The sequence below is a fragment of the Enhydra lutris genome, unplaced genomic scaffold (genome assembly GCF_002288905.1).
Source record: "Enhydra lutris kenyoni isolate GAN:26980312 unplaced genomic scaffold, ASM228890v2 scaffoldscaffold3, whole genome shotgun sequence".
Classification (NCBI taxonomy): Eukaryota; Metazoa; Chordata; class Mammalia; order Carnivora; family Mustelidae; genus Enhydra; species Enhydra lutris.
In genome coordinates, this window is record NW_019154087.1 from 26,969,002 (window position 1) to 26,985,833 (window position 16,832).

At 36.0% G+C, this 16,832-nt stretch overlaps 1 protein-coding gene across 2 annotated transcripts in view; it reads left to right on the forward strand.

The window, feature by feature from the left end:
• The window catches only part of LOC111157102 (centromere protein E), a 76,690-nt gene that overhangs the window by 31,217 nt on the left and 28,641 nt on the right, over positions 1-16,832 (forward strand). For both annotated transcript variants that reach the window (XM_022518348.1, XM_022518351.1), the window contains 12 exons: positions 2,644-2,847; positions 4,473-4,631; positions 8,284-8,574; positions 8,699-8,857; positions 9,867-10,157; positions 11,612-11,842; positions 11,995-12,153; positions 12,567-12,854; positions 13,284-13,571; positions 14,149-14,307; positions 15,445-15,603; positions 16,448-16,717. In XM_022518348.1, the coding sequence (XP_022374056.1) occupies positions 2,644-2,847; positions 4,473-4,631; positions 8,284-8,574; positions 8,699-8,857; positions 9,867-10,157; positions 11,612-11,842; positions 11,995-12,153; positions 12,567-12,854; positions 13,284-13,571; positions 14,149-14,307; positions 15,445-15,603; positions 16,448-16,717 (2,658 nt within the window). The remainder of the gene's footprint in view (positions 1-2,643; positions 2,848-4,472; positions 4,632-8,283; positions 8,575-8,698; positions 8,858-9,866; positions 10,158-11,611; positions 11,843-11,994; positions 12,154-12,566; positions 12,855-13,283; positions 13,572-14,148; positions 14,308-15,444; positions 15,604-16,447; positions 16,718-16,832) is intronic.

Below are 16,832 nucleotides of genomic sequence, written 5' to 3' on the forward strand. Positions count from 1 at the left end.
TTACATGCAAACAGAAAAATCACCAGGATGGACATTTTATTAAATAAAAACAAATACTGCTTCAGAATAATTCAGTAAGCTCCAACTTATATAAATAAATCTCTTTACAGATTTATATGTTATTACCTTATATAATGAGCTTTTTTCCCACATTTGCCCGGGGTACAGTATTCTTGCCTTGGAAAAGCTTTTTCTCTCTCTCCCTATGCTTTAGTACTTCTCTCCTAGAAAAGCATTTTCACTTGTTTTATATGTTTTATGTTCTTAGCTTATCTATAGTTTGGATCAATCAAATAAGCCAAAGGCATTTGACTTTGATTTAAAATTTATAACTTTCACTTTCATTGAGGGCAGGTTTTTTAAAAGATTTTTGAAAGTAAGATACAACAATTAATAGCTGCTTTTAAACAAATGCAAAAATGCAGTCGTAGGGCCTCATGAGAAGGGGTGTAATAGCAGAAGAGTAAGGGAAAAGAAGAGTTCTATTCACTGGGACCAGCTAGTGTGTGGTATTAAGTTTATGTTAGAAGCATCTATGTCGATAAAAAATGTCCAACAGGCTTTTTTGTTTCCCAGGGGTTTCTCAAATCTGGGATGGAAGGCTGGGGTCAGCTTGGTCTTCTGTTACTATGTTAATGATGGAATCCCACATGGACCCCTCTGTTCATCTGGGCCCCACAGGGCTGCATTAGTAGGTCTCTCATAAATCCCCTAAAAGTGCCCACATTGAATCCTTGATGTTTCTCTCTCTAGAAAGGCAGTTTCTCTAGTGTCTTGCAACAGTAAGTTTAAACAATGATTAGTAAGCTTATCTCATGTAAAGGACACAATTCTTTTTTTTATTTATTTAATAATAAAATCTGTTAGATTTTCTCATGGTAACTGAAATACTTTCTAGGCTGAGTTTAGTTCTAAAATATCCTTTGGGTATTCTCACATACTTTGTCTCAGCCTGCTTTATCTTTGTGTACAGTCCTATATTTAGGAGCACAGATGTAAGATTCTGAAGTACAGTATCTGACAAACTCGTCCCAATGACCGTATGTTCCTTACATTAAGTTCTAATGTATTAGATCTGTGTTTGCCATTGTTAGAAACTCAAGCATACTGCCAGTAGTAAGAGATAGTAAAATAAAGTATGATTTGTCCAAACCCATTCTAGAGAATTGAGCAACTACTCAAAATTATAATTTGAAGATTAGGTAACAGCATGGGAAAATGTATGTGCTCTAAGTGGAAAAAGCAAAATTGAATATTTTATATATATATATATATACATATATATATATATATATATTAATTACTGTATTCAAAAGAAATTTTTCAAGGACAGACTCTGAAAGGAAATATTCTAGAATTCCATTAGTGGGTTGTGTAAAGCTGGTATGTTGGATGATTTTTTTTTCTCTTTACTTTTCAGTTTTTTTCCAATGTAATTGTAGATTATTATAAAAACTTTTTTTAAAAGATTTTATTTATTGGAGAAAGAGAGAGAACGTGGGGAGGGGCAGAGGGAGAGGAAAAGAGAATCTCAAGCAGACCCCACTGAATGTGGTGCCTGACACATAACTCAAGCCAAAATCAAGAGTCGGATGCTTAACTGACTGAGCCACCCAGGTACCCCATTATTAAAATTTTTTAAAACATATTTAAAACTTCATAAAATACAGCCAATATGGAGCTGTATTTATTTCCTGGGTGTGTAAGGTTACATAGTGATAACCTAATTTCACACCAATTATTTTAATGTCAGTCTTTGTCTCACTTGATCAAGAAGTATATGTGTTAGGTTACCTTTGCTTAAGACTTATTTATGGATAAATTAATTTATATAACGTGCTTTTTTTTAAGCAGAACATAAAAAGTATGTATTTTTAAAAGGTGGATTATACTACTATAATATGAAATCTATTTTTATCAAAGTTATTTTGCTCTCTCATATGATAAAACTCCAACCTTTTGTGAATATGACTGCTTCTGAAAATAATGATTTGTTGTGAGTGGGGTGATAGAGAATCATTTCCAGCTTTTGATGGAAAGAACATGGTGGAGTTCAAGGTGGCTTACTCTTTCTTTTTTTTTTTGTTAAAGATTTTATTTATTTGACAGATAGAGAGAGATCACAAGTAGACAGAGAGGCAGGCAGAGAGAAAGGGGGAAGCAGGCTCCCCACCAAGCAGAGAGCCCAATGCGGGACTCGATCCCAGGACCCTGAGATCATGACCCGAGCCAAAGGCAGATGCTCAATCCACTGAGCCACCCAGGCGCCCCTGGCTTACTCTTTCTTAAAATTAGGTTGACCCATCATCATATATGAAGATAATTGTTAATTATCTACAGCTGTTCAGGTAGTTCTTAACCCATGAAAAAGAATACACTTAAGGACACAAACTCTGGAGCCAGACCTCTTGGCTTCAAATCCTGAGTGACCTTGGGCAAATGACCTATCATCCTCTCTCAGGTTCATGTTCCACATCTGTTGAATGGAAATAATACTCGTACCTACCTCATAAGGTTAGAGTGAAGAGTAAATGTGTCAATAAATGAAAAGAATGCCTGGTAAATATAAGTAATGTAAGTTTTGGCAAATTTCATTACTATTAAAATTGTAATTAACTGAGAAATTCTTTATTTACATTTTAGGTGGTTGACACAAATAAAAAACAGAATTTGAAAGCTAAAAATACTCAAGCACTGATTGTGAGTGTTGAAGATAATGAGCTAACTGAGCAACAGAGAAAGATGTTTTCTTTAATACAGGAGAAAAATGAACTGCAACAAATGTTAGAGAGTATTACAGCAGAAAAGGAACAATTACAGACTGACCTAAGGGAAAATATTGAAATGGTAGGGTTTAGCACTGTATACTTAGCAATATATTCTTGTCTTGTATGTTGTGGATTTTTACAACTTTATTGAGGCATAATTTACATGTGAGAAATGTATCTGATGCAAGTGTACAGTCTGATGACTTTTGACAAATGTCTCTATTTGTGTACCCTCCACCCCAGTCAAGGTGTAGAGCATTTACCTCTCCCTTCAGAGCTTTCTTGCGCCTTGACCCCTGCAATTCTGATCTCACTCTCTACCCCATATAGTCAATGTCCTGATATTTTTTAACCGTAGGACACTTTGTCTCTTCTAGAACTCCATACAAATAGAATCATACAACATGTACTCTTTTGTACCTTACTTTTTTTACACTCCTTTTTATTGCTAGGTAGTGTTCCATGTATGAATAGGCCACAAGTTGTTTAGCCTTTCTCCTGTTGATGGAAATTTGAGTTCTGTCCACTGTTTGGCTATTTTGAGTGAAGCTGCTGTAAACATTCTTACACAAAACTTTTTATGAACATTTCTTTTTAAAAGTTCTCAAGTGTATCTAAATGGAATAGCAGGGTCATAGCAAATTACTAGACTGATTTCCAAAGTAGTTGTGCCATTTTACATTCCCAGCAGCAAATTAAGAGAATTCTTATGATTTCACATCCTCACCAATGCTTCATATTATTGGTGTTTTCAATGTTAGCCATCCTATTGGGTATATACCTCATTGTTTTCATTTGCCTTTCCCTAACGATTAAGGATATTGATCATCTTTTCATATGCTTATTGGCTATTGCATATCTTTCTATAAATTATCTGTTCTCTCAGTGATGTGTTGTGGATTTTAGTGTACATGTCTTTATCCACGTTTTGTTAAATTTATCCCTAAGTGTTTCTCTTCATTTATTCTGTTGTAATTTTTAAACTTCGTTGTTAATTATTCATTGTTAATGTTTGCCATATTGTCAAATCTACTTTAGTTTTTGATTCCGTATTTAGAGGCAATATAGTATGTATAGATTGAAATTGACATTTTTTGAAGTTTGCTGTGGATTACAGGAGAACCTGAACTTTTGTGTATTTTTCCATATTTCTTGGGGTTTTCTGGTCAAAAGAGCTAAGTTTAAAGAAGAATACAGACAAAAGTCATAGTCTGTTCTTGGTCTCATGTTTGCAGTGTTTTTGTGGTCATGACTTGAGACTGCACTGTTTAAGCTGATAACTAGGGTTAGCCTACATCATGCTAGCAAAAGATAGCTGCCATTTTGAGCTTGCTGTTAACTGGTGCTCTAAATCGTAACTATTCTGGCATATGAAGAGCCCATAACTAGTCTTGTCATCAGTCCATGAAAGTTAGAAACAGTCTCCTTTGGCTTCAGGGTAGAAAATGGGCAAACCTCTCAAGATAAAATACTAAATCCAGTTCTAATTTTCATGATAGGAATGTAAGTGAAGTAATAATGAAACAGCATAAAAAGCAGTTGTTTGGCATCTATATGATTAAATTAAAGACTCTTTAAGATAATCTTTTCCAATAGAATTTGCCATGATTTCTTCATTTTTAGGCTGAGGTAAATGCTGATTTTCACCTGATTTATAAATGTAAGGTAATATGTATCTTAATCTCAACTTTTTTTAAATTCTAGACTATTGAAAACCAAGAAGAATTAAGAATTCTTAGAGATGAACTTAAAAAGCAGCAAGAGCTTGTCGTACAAGAAAAGAACCACACCATAAAGAAAGAGGAAGAGATTTCTAGGACCTGTAAGAAATTAGTAGAAGTTGAAGAAAAGCTAAAGGAAAAGGTGAATTTTTAAGTTACCTTCCTAACCATATTATATTTCCTGACTAAACTTTTTTTTTTTTAAACACATTTTGATTGCTCTAGAGCTAAATTCTAAAAATAGCATGTATCTCCCAAATGAACACATCTTAATGCTAATATTGTGGACAGTTTCAACTCATACCTATATTCAAACCAACATTTTTTTTTTCTTTTTTTTTATTAACATATAATGTATTATTTGCTTCATGGATACGGGTCTGTGAATCATCAGTCTTACACAATTTACAGCATTCACCATAGCACATACCCTCCCCAATGTCCACGACCCAGCCACCCTATCCCTCCCCCTATCCCCCAGGAACCCTCAGTTTGTCTCCTGAGATTAAGAGTCTCTTATGGTTTGTCTCCCTCCCAATCCCATCTTGTTTCATTTTTTCCCTCTCTACCTCCCATGACCCCCTGCCCTGCCTCTCAAATATCAGAGATCATATGGTAATTGTCTTTCTCTGATTAACTTATTTTGCTCAGCATAAAAGCCTCTAGTTCCATGCATGTCATTGCAAATGGCAAGATTTTGATTTTTTGATGGCTACATAGTATTCGTGTGTGTGTGTGTGTGTATACCACATCTTCTTCATCCATTCATCTGTTGATGGACATCTAGGTTCTTTCCATAGTTTGGCTATTGTGGACATTGCTGCTATAAACATTCGGGTCCACGTGCCCCTTCGGATCACTACGTTTGTATCTTTAGGGTAAATACCCAGTAGTGCAATTGCTGGGTCATAGGGTAGCTCTATTTTCAACTTCTTGAGGAGCTTCCATACTGCTTTCCACAGTGGCTGCACCAGCTTGCATTCCCACCAACAGGTTCCCCTTTCTCTGCATCCTCGCTAGCATCTGTCATTTCCTGACTTGTTAATTTTAGCCATTCTGACTGGTGTGAGGTGGTATCTCACTGTGGTTTTGATTTGTATTTCCCTGATGCCGAGTGATGTTGAGCACTTTTTCATGAGTCTGTTGGCCATCTGGATGTCTTCTTTGCAGAAATGTCTGTTCATGTCCTCTGCCCATTTCTTGATTGCATTATTTGTTCTTTGGGTGTTGAGTTTGATAAGTTCTTTACAGCTTTTGGATACTAGCCCTTTATCCGATATGTCATTTGCAAATGTCTTCTCCCATTCTGTCAGTTGTCTTTTGTTAACCAACACTGTTTGTGAGGATTATATTATTCTCGTCTTCAGATGAGAGAGGCCTTGATTCATTTAAATTATCATATAATATATTCATTCATCAGAAACTTTTTGGAGACCACCATAGCCTAGATGCTGTTCTGGGTGCTTGAGATCCATTAGTCAATAACACAAAGATCCTGCTTTATTAAGATATAGTAGTGATTCTTTAAAATGTAAGCTTTATGACTGTTACCATCTCTTAGACGTTTATAGTTTCCTGACTCATTTCTTTTATGGAAGTAAGGTGCTGTTGTAGTATTTGTATAAGAGCTAAGACTCTTGTAATAATTGTACCGCCCATGTAATTCTAAAATGTACCACTAAGACTTTCTATTTACTCTAAGGACAGTGCCACATGCATTATAAATGATATATTATGATTTCCACTGCACTTCTGTGGAGTGTTTTTCTCCTAGTAAGTATTCTCTTACTTCTCCTCCATTTCACTATAACCTAACTAAATTTACTAAAACCTGATGTCTGTTTTATACTCATTCTAAAGAAGTTAAATTAATAGGCTTGTAAATTTAATGCCTCAGTAATGAGCACTAGGTATTATATAAGACTGATGAATCACTGACCTCTACCTCTGAAACTAATAATAAATACATTATATGTTAGTTGAATTTAAAAAATATAAAGAGATAGACTTATTCATATTTATTAACTTAAAAAAAGTTAATGCCTCACTAAAATTAACAACTCAGGAAACAACACGTGTTGGTGAGGATGCAGAGAAAGGGGAACCCTCTTACACCTCTTGGTGGAAATGCAAACTGGTACAGCCACTCTGTAAAACAGTATGGAGGTTCCTCAAAAAGTTATAAATAGAGCTACCCTACAATCCAGCAATAGAATTACCGGGTATTTATCCAAAGGATCCAAACAGATTCAAAGGGGCATATTCACTCCAATATTTATAGCAACAATGTCCATAATACCCACAATATAGAAAGAGCCCAGATGTCCATTGACAGACAAATGGATAAAGAAGATGTGATGGTATATATATTTATAATGGAATATGACTCAGCCATCAAAAAGAATGAAATCTTGCTATATGCAATGATGTGGATGGAGATCATTATACTAAGCAAAAGAAGTCAGAGAAAGACAAATACCATATGATTTCACTCATGGGTGGAATTTAAGAAACAAAACAGATTAACATAGGGGAAGGGAAGGAAAAATAAAATAAGACAAAAACAGGGAGGCAAACCATAAATTCTCAACTATAGGAAACAAACTGAGGGTTGCAGGAGGGGAGGAGGGTGGGAGGATGGGGTAACTGGGTGATGGGCATTAAGGAGGAGACTTGAAGTAAGCAGCACTGGGTGTTAATATGCAACTGATAAATCACTAAATTCTACCTCTGAAACTAATACACTATATGTTAATTAAATTGAATTTAAATAAGTTTAAAAAAATTAGTGTCTCAGTGGTTTTTTGAGCTACCCCATAAGGACCTTATTAGAAGTAAAAAATAGATTATCCAAAAATTTTTAAGAGATGAGGAATTATAGTTATTTGTCAACTATACCTTTATATTTAATTAGTCTCTTTTTGTTTTTCTCATTTTCACTTTGCCTCCTTGATTAACCTACTGACACCGTATTTGTTTCCTGGACCCTCTTTATCAAATTACCATAAACTTGGTGGCCTAAAGAACAACAAATTTATTGTCAGATGTCTGGATCCTAGAGGTCCAAAATCAAGTTGCTGGCAATACTATGCTCCCTCTGAAGGCTCTAGGGAAGAATCTCTCCTTGCGTCTAATAACTGTCCTTCACTCCCAGCTGCCCTTGGTGTCCTGGGCTTTTAGCTTTATCACTCTTATCTCTGCCTCATCTTCACAGGACTTTCTCTGTGTCTCTGTGTGTCCTTTTTGTCTCTAATAAGGACATTCTGCATTTAGGGCCCACCCTAATCCAGTAGGATTTCTTCTCAACCCTTAATTAATTACATCTGCAAAAAACTGTACTTTCAAGTAAGGTGATATTCTGAAGTTCTGAATCGACTTGAATTTTGGGTAGGACACTATTCAGCCCACTACTGTTACTATGCTTGGAAGGATACTTTACTTTTAAAGCTGCTTGTCTATATATATTGGGAGTATAGCCAGGGCTGTGATATTGATTATTTCAGTTCAGCAAAGTATATTTCACATGAGATTTTAAGAGTACATAGGGAAATTGATAATTAAAAGTTTTATTTCTTGGGGCACCTGGGTGGCTCAGTGGGTTAAAGCCTCTGCCTTCAGCTTGGGTCATGATCCCAGGGTCCTGGGATCGAGCCCCGCATCGGGCTCTCTGCTCGGCGGGGTGCCTGCTTCCCTTCCTCTCTCTCTGCCTACCTCTCTGCCTACTTGTGATCTCTGTCAAATAAATAAATATCTTTTTTAAAATAAATAAATAAATAAAAATTTTATTTCTTAAGAGCCAACAACTACAAGAAAAACAGGTACAACTTCTTAGTGTACAAGAAGAAATGAATGAGATGCAGGAAAAGATGAATGAAATGGAGAATTTGAAGAATGAATTAAGAAACCAAGAATTAACATTGGAACGTATAGAAATGGAGAGGCTAGAGTTGGCTCAGAAGCTCCATGAAAATTATGAGGAAATGAAATCCATAACCAAAGAAAGAAATGATCTAAAGGAATTACAAGAATCATTTGAAATAGAGAGAGAAAAACTTAAAGGATACATAAGAGAAATCGAAGCTACAGTAAGTTATTACCCTTTTCTTTCATCTATTGAATGTTTCTTTAAAACGGAGCCAGTTGAAACAGGGGGAGGCAGTGTTAAGATGATGTGGTTGAAATATTCATTAAATATCACTTCCTACTAAGGGTCTAGAAACAAAAGAAGAATTAAAAATTGCCCACGTACATCTTAAAGAACAACAAGAAACTATTGACGAGCTAAGAAAAAATATTTCTGAGAAGGCAGCTCAAATAATAAATATTCAGAAGCGTTTAGAAAAATCCAATACTGAATTACAAGAAAAGGTTTGTCTCTTCTTCTCTCATTTGTCCCTTCTTCTTTCCTTTTTTCTTTGAAGGAAAGATGAGCAATAAGTAGTGACTATGTTAATAGTACATTCATTTATTGGATACTATTTGTTGAGTGTATAATGTGGCAGGCAGAGTCCTGGGTTATAGAAATAAAATGGGAACAAGGTGAACAAAATTTCTATGATTATAGAGCTTACTCTAGTAGAAAGAGGTAACTAGTAAATTAGCAAACAAATGAATAAGATAATTTAACATAATGGCAAGTCCTGTAGAGGAAATAAAACATTGGGATAACTGAACCAACTTATTTTAAAGGCTGCTGTGTGCCAGCCATTGAAACTACGGATATGAATAAGACATTGTTCTCTCCACACACACACCACCCCCCTCAGTATGGGCATATAAAATAATCCCTCAGTTTGAGTAGGACAAATGCAGAAATATGATATGCAAAGTTACATGGAACCACAAATGACCATAGGAAAGAAGAATTAATCTGTAAACAAAAAAATTGACACATAGCATTGGAGCTCATCTGAGAATTAGGGACCATTATTTATTGAGCTATAATCTGCTCAGTGATTATTTCTCTCCTGTGGCATTTGGGAACTAGTATAGAAATGAAGAAGTGTGCAACTGACAGAATTAACAGTGTGTTAGTCAAGTATAAGAATTGATTCACTTTGGATGTAAGCTGGAGCAAAAGAAAATTATGGCAGAATATGACCAGCAGAAAAGTCATAAATAGCTTCAGTAGGAATCAAGAGAAAATTAATAAGTTGGAGTTCATGATCCACAGTAGGCTATGGTTTCAGGATCACTTTTATTTCTGTGGATAATATCCTCATCTTTTCCCTTTAAAAAATTATGATAATATGGCAGCAGTCTTTCTGGCCATGGGTCCTGTCCCCCTACTTTAATAAAATCACCTTTTTGCACACACACAAAAAATTATGATAATAATCTCTAGATAGTAACCTTGGTATTTTATGCATATCACAAGATCCCAGTGCTTCCTGGGGAGCAGGAGCTACTGCGTAATGTAAAAGAAGTCAGTGATACTCAGGGAACAATGGATGAAGTGGAGCTGTTGGAAAAGCAGTCCAAAACCAAGGAGTCAGTGACACCGGCGTGCACAGAAATAGAAAGGATCGAGTTGACTGTAAAACTTCCAGAAAGTCATGAAGAAACAAAATCTCTGACTGAGGAAAGAGACAACCTTCAAATGATAAAAGAAGCGGTTCAGGTTGGACAAGATCAGCGGCAAGAAGACGTTAGAGAAACGTTGGCTAAAGTAAGTTTCATCCTTTCCTTCCATTTAATAAGTGTTTTATGAGAATCAATCTTGGGGAAAGGAAGCCCTTGTGTTATAGTTACAGTGTTATGATCATGTTTTCTTTAAATGTCTCTTGATTATGAAGTGATTGGAAACAGAACTAAAATTATAAATACTAAAAAACTGCTGAAATTGAGAGAAAACATTTCAGAAAAGACAGCAGTCTTCTTTTTCTTTTAAGATTTTATTTATTTATTTGACAGAGAGAGATCATAAGTAGGCAGGCAGGCAGAGAGAGAGGGGGGGTAGCAGGCTCCCTGCCGAGCAGAGAGCCCAATGCGGGGCTCAATCCCAGGACCCTGGGATCATGACCTGAGCTGAAGGCAGAGGCTTTAACCCACTGAGCCACCCAGGCGCCCCGACAGCAGTCTTCTTAAATACTTCAAAATGATTTAGAAAAACCAATGCCAAATTACAGGAAAGGATAAAGCCAGAAAAACCATGTTTTTCCCTTCTTTAAATCTATTCCTACAGCATCTCATAAGGCACTTCCTCAAGCTGAGAATCACCCTTCCTTCCCAGTATCCTTTCCTCGCACTCATTCTATAATCCAGGCACCAAACCTTGTTGATTTTAAGGTGTGTATGTGTGTCTGGGTGTATGTGTGTATGTGTGTGTGTGAAATCTTCCACCTTTTCTCCCCACATTGCCAACACCTTAATCCAAGCCATCATTATTTCTGTCCCTGGCTTTCTGCAGTAGCCTTCTTATTGGTCTACCCATGTTCATTCCTGTACTTCTGTAATTCATTCACCATTCTGAACCCAAGCAATATTTTCTTCTTAAAACCCTTTAATAGTCTATCACTACTCTTGAACTAAAGACTAGAATTCTTCACATGGCCTCTGAGGCCCTGGGTCCCATTCCTAGCTGGTCTCCAGCCTTATTTCTGCTCACTCTTAGCCCCGCTCATGATACTCCAGCTTATGCTTCCTCATCTCGTGGCTTCCAGATGTTCTGGTCTCACCGCCTGCAGCATTTCCCTCCGCCCACACCTAATTAATACTCTCACCCTTTAGTTCTCAACTGAAGATTTCCATCCCCCAGGAAGGCATCCTAACCACTCAGGGTAAATTAGGTTTACCACATACCCTGCAGGAACCCAGAAACTCCTTTGGTAAGATTTGGCATAATGTCTCTTTCCCTCTGAAGTGCAAGTCTCAAAAAGGCGAAGATCATGTAAGTCTCTTTTACCATTGTATCTCCAGCCTCTAATAGGATAGTAACAACACAGTGAGCCCTCAGGAAATAACTGCTCATACCTGAGTAATGATGAGTGGGAGAGTGAAAAGAATGCTCTGTAATGAGCCACTGAATCCTGACTTAATCATTTTAGAAAAGCCCTGATTTCTTTTCCCCCAGACTAAAAGATCTTTGGCTGTCAACACTATTGTTTTTAGGATTCACTTAAGATTCAGGATCCTCAAGACAAACAAGATCAGTCCTTCAATGTGAAAGAAAAGGACAAGGAGGCTGAGGAAATCCTGAGTGAGCAGGAGCTACCGCAAGAGCAGCTCGAAGCCGGAGAGGCGGCACTGCCACAAGCAGGCGTGGAAAGGCTCGAGATAGCGGAGGGGCTGCGAGAAGTTCTTCAGTCTGAAACTCACCAACTCAAAGAAAACATGCGAGAAATGACAGCTAGGGTAAGTTTCATCCTTTCCCCCATGTGCTTTTTTTTGTAAATTATTTTATAAGCAGGTATTTTTGTAAAAATTAAACCTTTGGGAAAAGGAGTTAGAGTATGATGGTTATAATGTTTCTATAAATTTCTCAATAATTTCCTCTAATAATAAAGCACCTAGAAACCAAAGAGGAACTGAAAGTTGCTTGTTGTCACCTGAAAGAACAGGAGGAAACTATTGATAAGCTGAGAATGAATCTTTCCGAGAGGGAAACTGAACTCTCCAGCCTTCGAAAGGAATTAGAAACAACTAATAATGAATTACAGAAAAAGGTAAATTGGGGATGAAGGGCATGTAGGAAAAAACCTGAGGGAACTAGTTAACTGAACTACAGAAACTAATTTCGCATGCTAGATTGTTATGCAGAACATTCTGGGTGTTTTTCCTTTAGAAACAAAAACAGATATGGGACTCCTGGGTGACTCAGACTGTTAAGCATCTGCCTTCAGCTCAGATCATGATCTTGGGGTCTTGGGATCAGGCCCCACATTCAACAGGAAGCCTGCTTCTCCCTCTATCTCTAGCTCTTTCCCCCCATCCTCTTGCTCTCTGTCAAATAAATAAAATCTCTTAAAAAAAAAAAAAAGGAAAACAGATCTGTATATATACACACACATACAAATATATAAATACACACATTTTACATTTATGTATATTTTGGCTGTTAATTTATTATTATTTTAAGATCCAAGAGCTTCATGAGAAACAGGAACAATTTATTAGCACCAAAGAAATCACTGAGATGCAGGAAAAAATGAGTGAACTGGAGCAATTAAAGGAGCAACTCAAAGTCAAAGATTCATCATTACAAAATGTAGAAAGTGAGAGGCTCAAGTTGACTGAGAAACTTCAGGAAAGTCAAGATAAAATAAAAATTATAATTAAGGAAAGAGATGAACTGAAAAGGGTGCAGGAGATTCTTCAGATGGAGAGAGACCAACTCAAAGAAAACATTAAAGAAGCTGTAGCTGAAGTAAGTGTCCTTCTTCTAACTTTTTTTAGGTACAAAAATAATGCTAAGGTAGTTAACAGTGATATTCAGTGTTATTAACTTTTATTCAATCAGAAAGGGACTGAAAATCAAAAAGGAACTAAAAACTACTTATGTTCTTTTGAAGGAGTACCAACAAACCATTAGTATGAGGAATATTTCAGAGAAGACAGACCAAAAAGCAAATATTGAGAGAGATGCAGAAAATTCAGGTGCTGAATCACAGGAAAAGGTAGGGTCTTATTTTGTTAAGTTGGAAAATGACATCTGATTATTATGTTGCTCATTTCCCTGTGGAAGAAAACAGTATGTACATTAGATAAAATGTAAAGATGACTGACTTAATTTAGAAGCAATTCCTCTTTTTCCTACAAATTTCTGCCTGCGTCCTAACTTGTTTTATTTTCTCAGATTCCAGAACTTCAGGAAAAAGAACATCAGCTTCTTATGATGAAAGCTGTCAGTGAGACTCAGGAAAAAATATGTGACGTGGAATACTTCAAGAACAAGTTTGAGGCCCAAAAATCAATTCTGGAAAATACAGAAATGGAGAATGTAAGGTTAACTCAGAGACTTCATGAAAACCTTGAAGAAATGAGATCTGTTATCAAAGAAAGAGATGATCTTAGGAATATAGAGGAGACTCTCAAAGTAGAGAGAGACCAGCTCGAGGAAAACTTGAGAGAAACTGTAATTAGAGTAAGTTACCCTCTTCCCCCCATCCCGTAAATATGATTTTGTGTCCTAAAAGAACCATGGGTGATAGGGCTGGTGGGAATGTAAAACTGATCCAAACTTGGGGAAGGTTGGAGGGGGATATTTGGTACTATCTTTCAAATATTTCGATAAGTTTATTCATTGACCCCAAAAGTCCAGTCATAGCTATTTATCTTGTACACATTAACACAAATTGTGCAAAGATACCTGTAGAAGGATATCCATTGCAAAAAATAGTAATAATAAAACAAAGCAAACAAAAAAATAGGAAAAATGCTTAATGTCCATTAGCAGAGGACTGGTTAATTAAGTGCCACACATTCAGACCATAGAATACTAGGCCACCAGTAAAGAAAGGTAGTACCATGGTGCTGATTTGGAAATATCCTATTAAGGAAAAGGGTAAATTGTGGAGTAATATATCTAGCATGTAATGACATTTAAGATGAACTTAGAGGATGAGTCCTAATGGAGGCGGGGGGCATAATTACCTCTTATCTTCTCACTGTTTAAATTTTGTTACTCTGAATATATCATTTTCCTCTTTCTAATGTTAAAGGAGCTGGAAAAACAAGAGGAACTAAGAATTGCTTATATGCATGTGAAAGAGCACCAGGAAACTATTGATAAACTCAAGGGCCTTGTTTCTGAGAAGACAGGTGAAATATCAAATATGCAAGTGGATTTAGAAAACTCAAATGCTGCCTTAAAAGCACAGGTATTTTATTTTTTAATTTGAGAGTTTGAATTAGGTCCTCTGTGTAATGAAACAGGATATGAATTATCCTAAAATTAAAGGCAAAGATGAGCCTTCTTAATTTCAAAACGGTTATTTGGCATTTTTTTCAATATCTATCTATATCTTTATTTTATGATTATCTCAAGATCCAAGAGCTTCAGGAGAAGGAACATCAACTTCTGAAGGTAAAAAATGATCTCAGAGAAAATATGGATCAAACAGAGCAATTGAAGAAGCAATTAGAGACCCAGAGTTCAACCCTGGAAAGTGTAGAAACCGAGAAGTTAAGGTTAAGTCTGAAACTTCACGAAAACCTTGAAGAAATAAAATGTGTCACTGAGGAAAGAGATGGCCTCAGAAGCGCGGAGGGAACCCTTAGGATGGAGAGAGACCAGCTCAGGGAAAGCCTCAGAGAAAAAGAAACTAAAGTAAGTCACTCTTCCTATACTAGTGAGTAAATGTGATGTTTTCCTGACAGCAATGAGCCTTTCTTTGACGTAAGTGACGGTGTTGGTGTGAGTGAACTGATAACAAAATTTCAGGCGGGTAATTTGGTATTGTTCTAAAAATATCAAATTCTGTAAACAGTATTTTTTTTTGTAGATTTCATCCTACATGTATATTTATATACTACACAAACACACATACACCACAGGTTGTTCATTGTAGCAATTTGTAATAAAAAGTGGGAAACAATATAAATGTCCATAAGAAGGAAACTGTAAATATGATATATCAGAATACTAGGCAACACATTAAAAAAAAAAAAAAAAAGAAAGAAAGCAAGAAATAAATTTGAATGTCCTGATTTGGAAGCCCAAATCACTCAGAGGGAAAAGCAAATTTTGAATAGTATATAGATCACGTGTTCGCCTCTCAAAAGTAGAAGTAGGTTGTGGGGAGGTGAGGACTGGGAAAGGGAGACAGGAAAATCTTATAACTTCCTAAACTTATTCTTAACTTATCCTTATCCTTAACTTATTCTACAACAAAGATGTAGACTAAAAAGTAATAGTTTTATTATTTATACTAAGGAAATATATCACTTTCAGAAAAAAAAAATGCTAGTTAATATTAAGCTGTGTCACCATTCTTAAAATTTCTCTAATGATAAAGGACCTGGAAAAACAAGAGGAACTAAGAATCGCTTACATGCATCTGAAACAGCACCAGGAAACTATTGATAAGCTCAGAGGCCTTGTTTCTGAGAAGACAGATGAAATATCAAATATGCAGTTGGATTTAGAAAATTCACATGCCAAATTACAAGAAAAGGTATGGAGAATGTGCTTGTTTGGATATTTGATTTATTTGTGCCCAAAGTCCTTTGGGGATGTAAAACTGTTTAGCCACGTTGGAAAACATCTTGGGAGTTTTTACTAGCGCTGAACATATACCTCCCTGTGGCTCAGCATTTCTGTTCCTGAGTGTACATAAGAGGAAACAATGCATACTTCCACATAAAGTTATGTACAAGAATGCTCATAACAGTTTTATAATCATAATGGCAAAAAAATGGAAGACAAGTGAAATGTCTGTCAATAGGAGAATGGATGAGTACATTGTGATTTTAAGTTCCAAAGCAGGCAAGACTCATCTAGGATGCAAAAATTTCAGAATAGTGGTGAGCTCTAGGAGGGGTGCACACAGGAACTTTGTGGAGTGCTAGACAGTTTTTAAATTTTAGTCTGGGTTATAATTATATAGATGTATACCATACGTCAAGAATAATTAAACTTTACACTTAAGATTAATGTGCTTATATATATTATACCTCAAGAGTGCCTGGGTGGCTCAGTCAGTTAAATGTCTACCTTTGTCTCAGGTCATGATCCCTGGGTCCCAGGACTGAGTCCCACATCGGGCTCCCTGCTCAGCAGGGAGTCTACTTCTCCCTCTGCCCCTCATCCTGCTTGTATTCTCTCCTCTCTCTCAAATAAATAAATAAATGAAAGTCTTTAAAAAATTTATACCTCAAAGGAAAATAAATTTTGTGTAAAATTATGCAGAATATTAATGAGCAACATAGGAAAACTATTGTCTTAATTTAAAAACTATTTTTTATTCTTTCCTTAAAAACTATCTGTATCCTAACACATTATTTTATGATTATCTTAAGATTCAACAACTTAAGGCAAATGAACATCAACTTTTTAAGTTAAAAGAAGATGTCAGTGAATCACAGAAAAAAATGTCTGAAATGGAGCGATTGAAGAAACAATTTAAGACCCAAAGTTTAACTCTGGATAAAATAGAAATGGAGAACTTAAATTTGGCTCAGAAGCTTCACGAAAACCTTGAAGAAATGAAATCTGTAATAAAAGAAAGAGATAATCTGAAATTGGAGAGAGACCAGCTCCAGGCAAACCTACAGGAAACAATAAGTAGAGTGAGTTGTGTGTGCTCTTTATATCTATCCAGTATATGTGGTTTTTTTTTCTTTTTTGTTTTTTTTTTTTTCCAGTATATGTGATTTTAATGCCAGAAGCTTCCTTCTTATAATA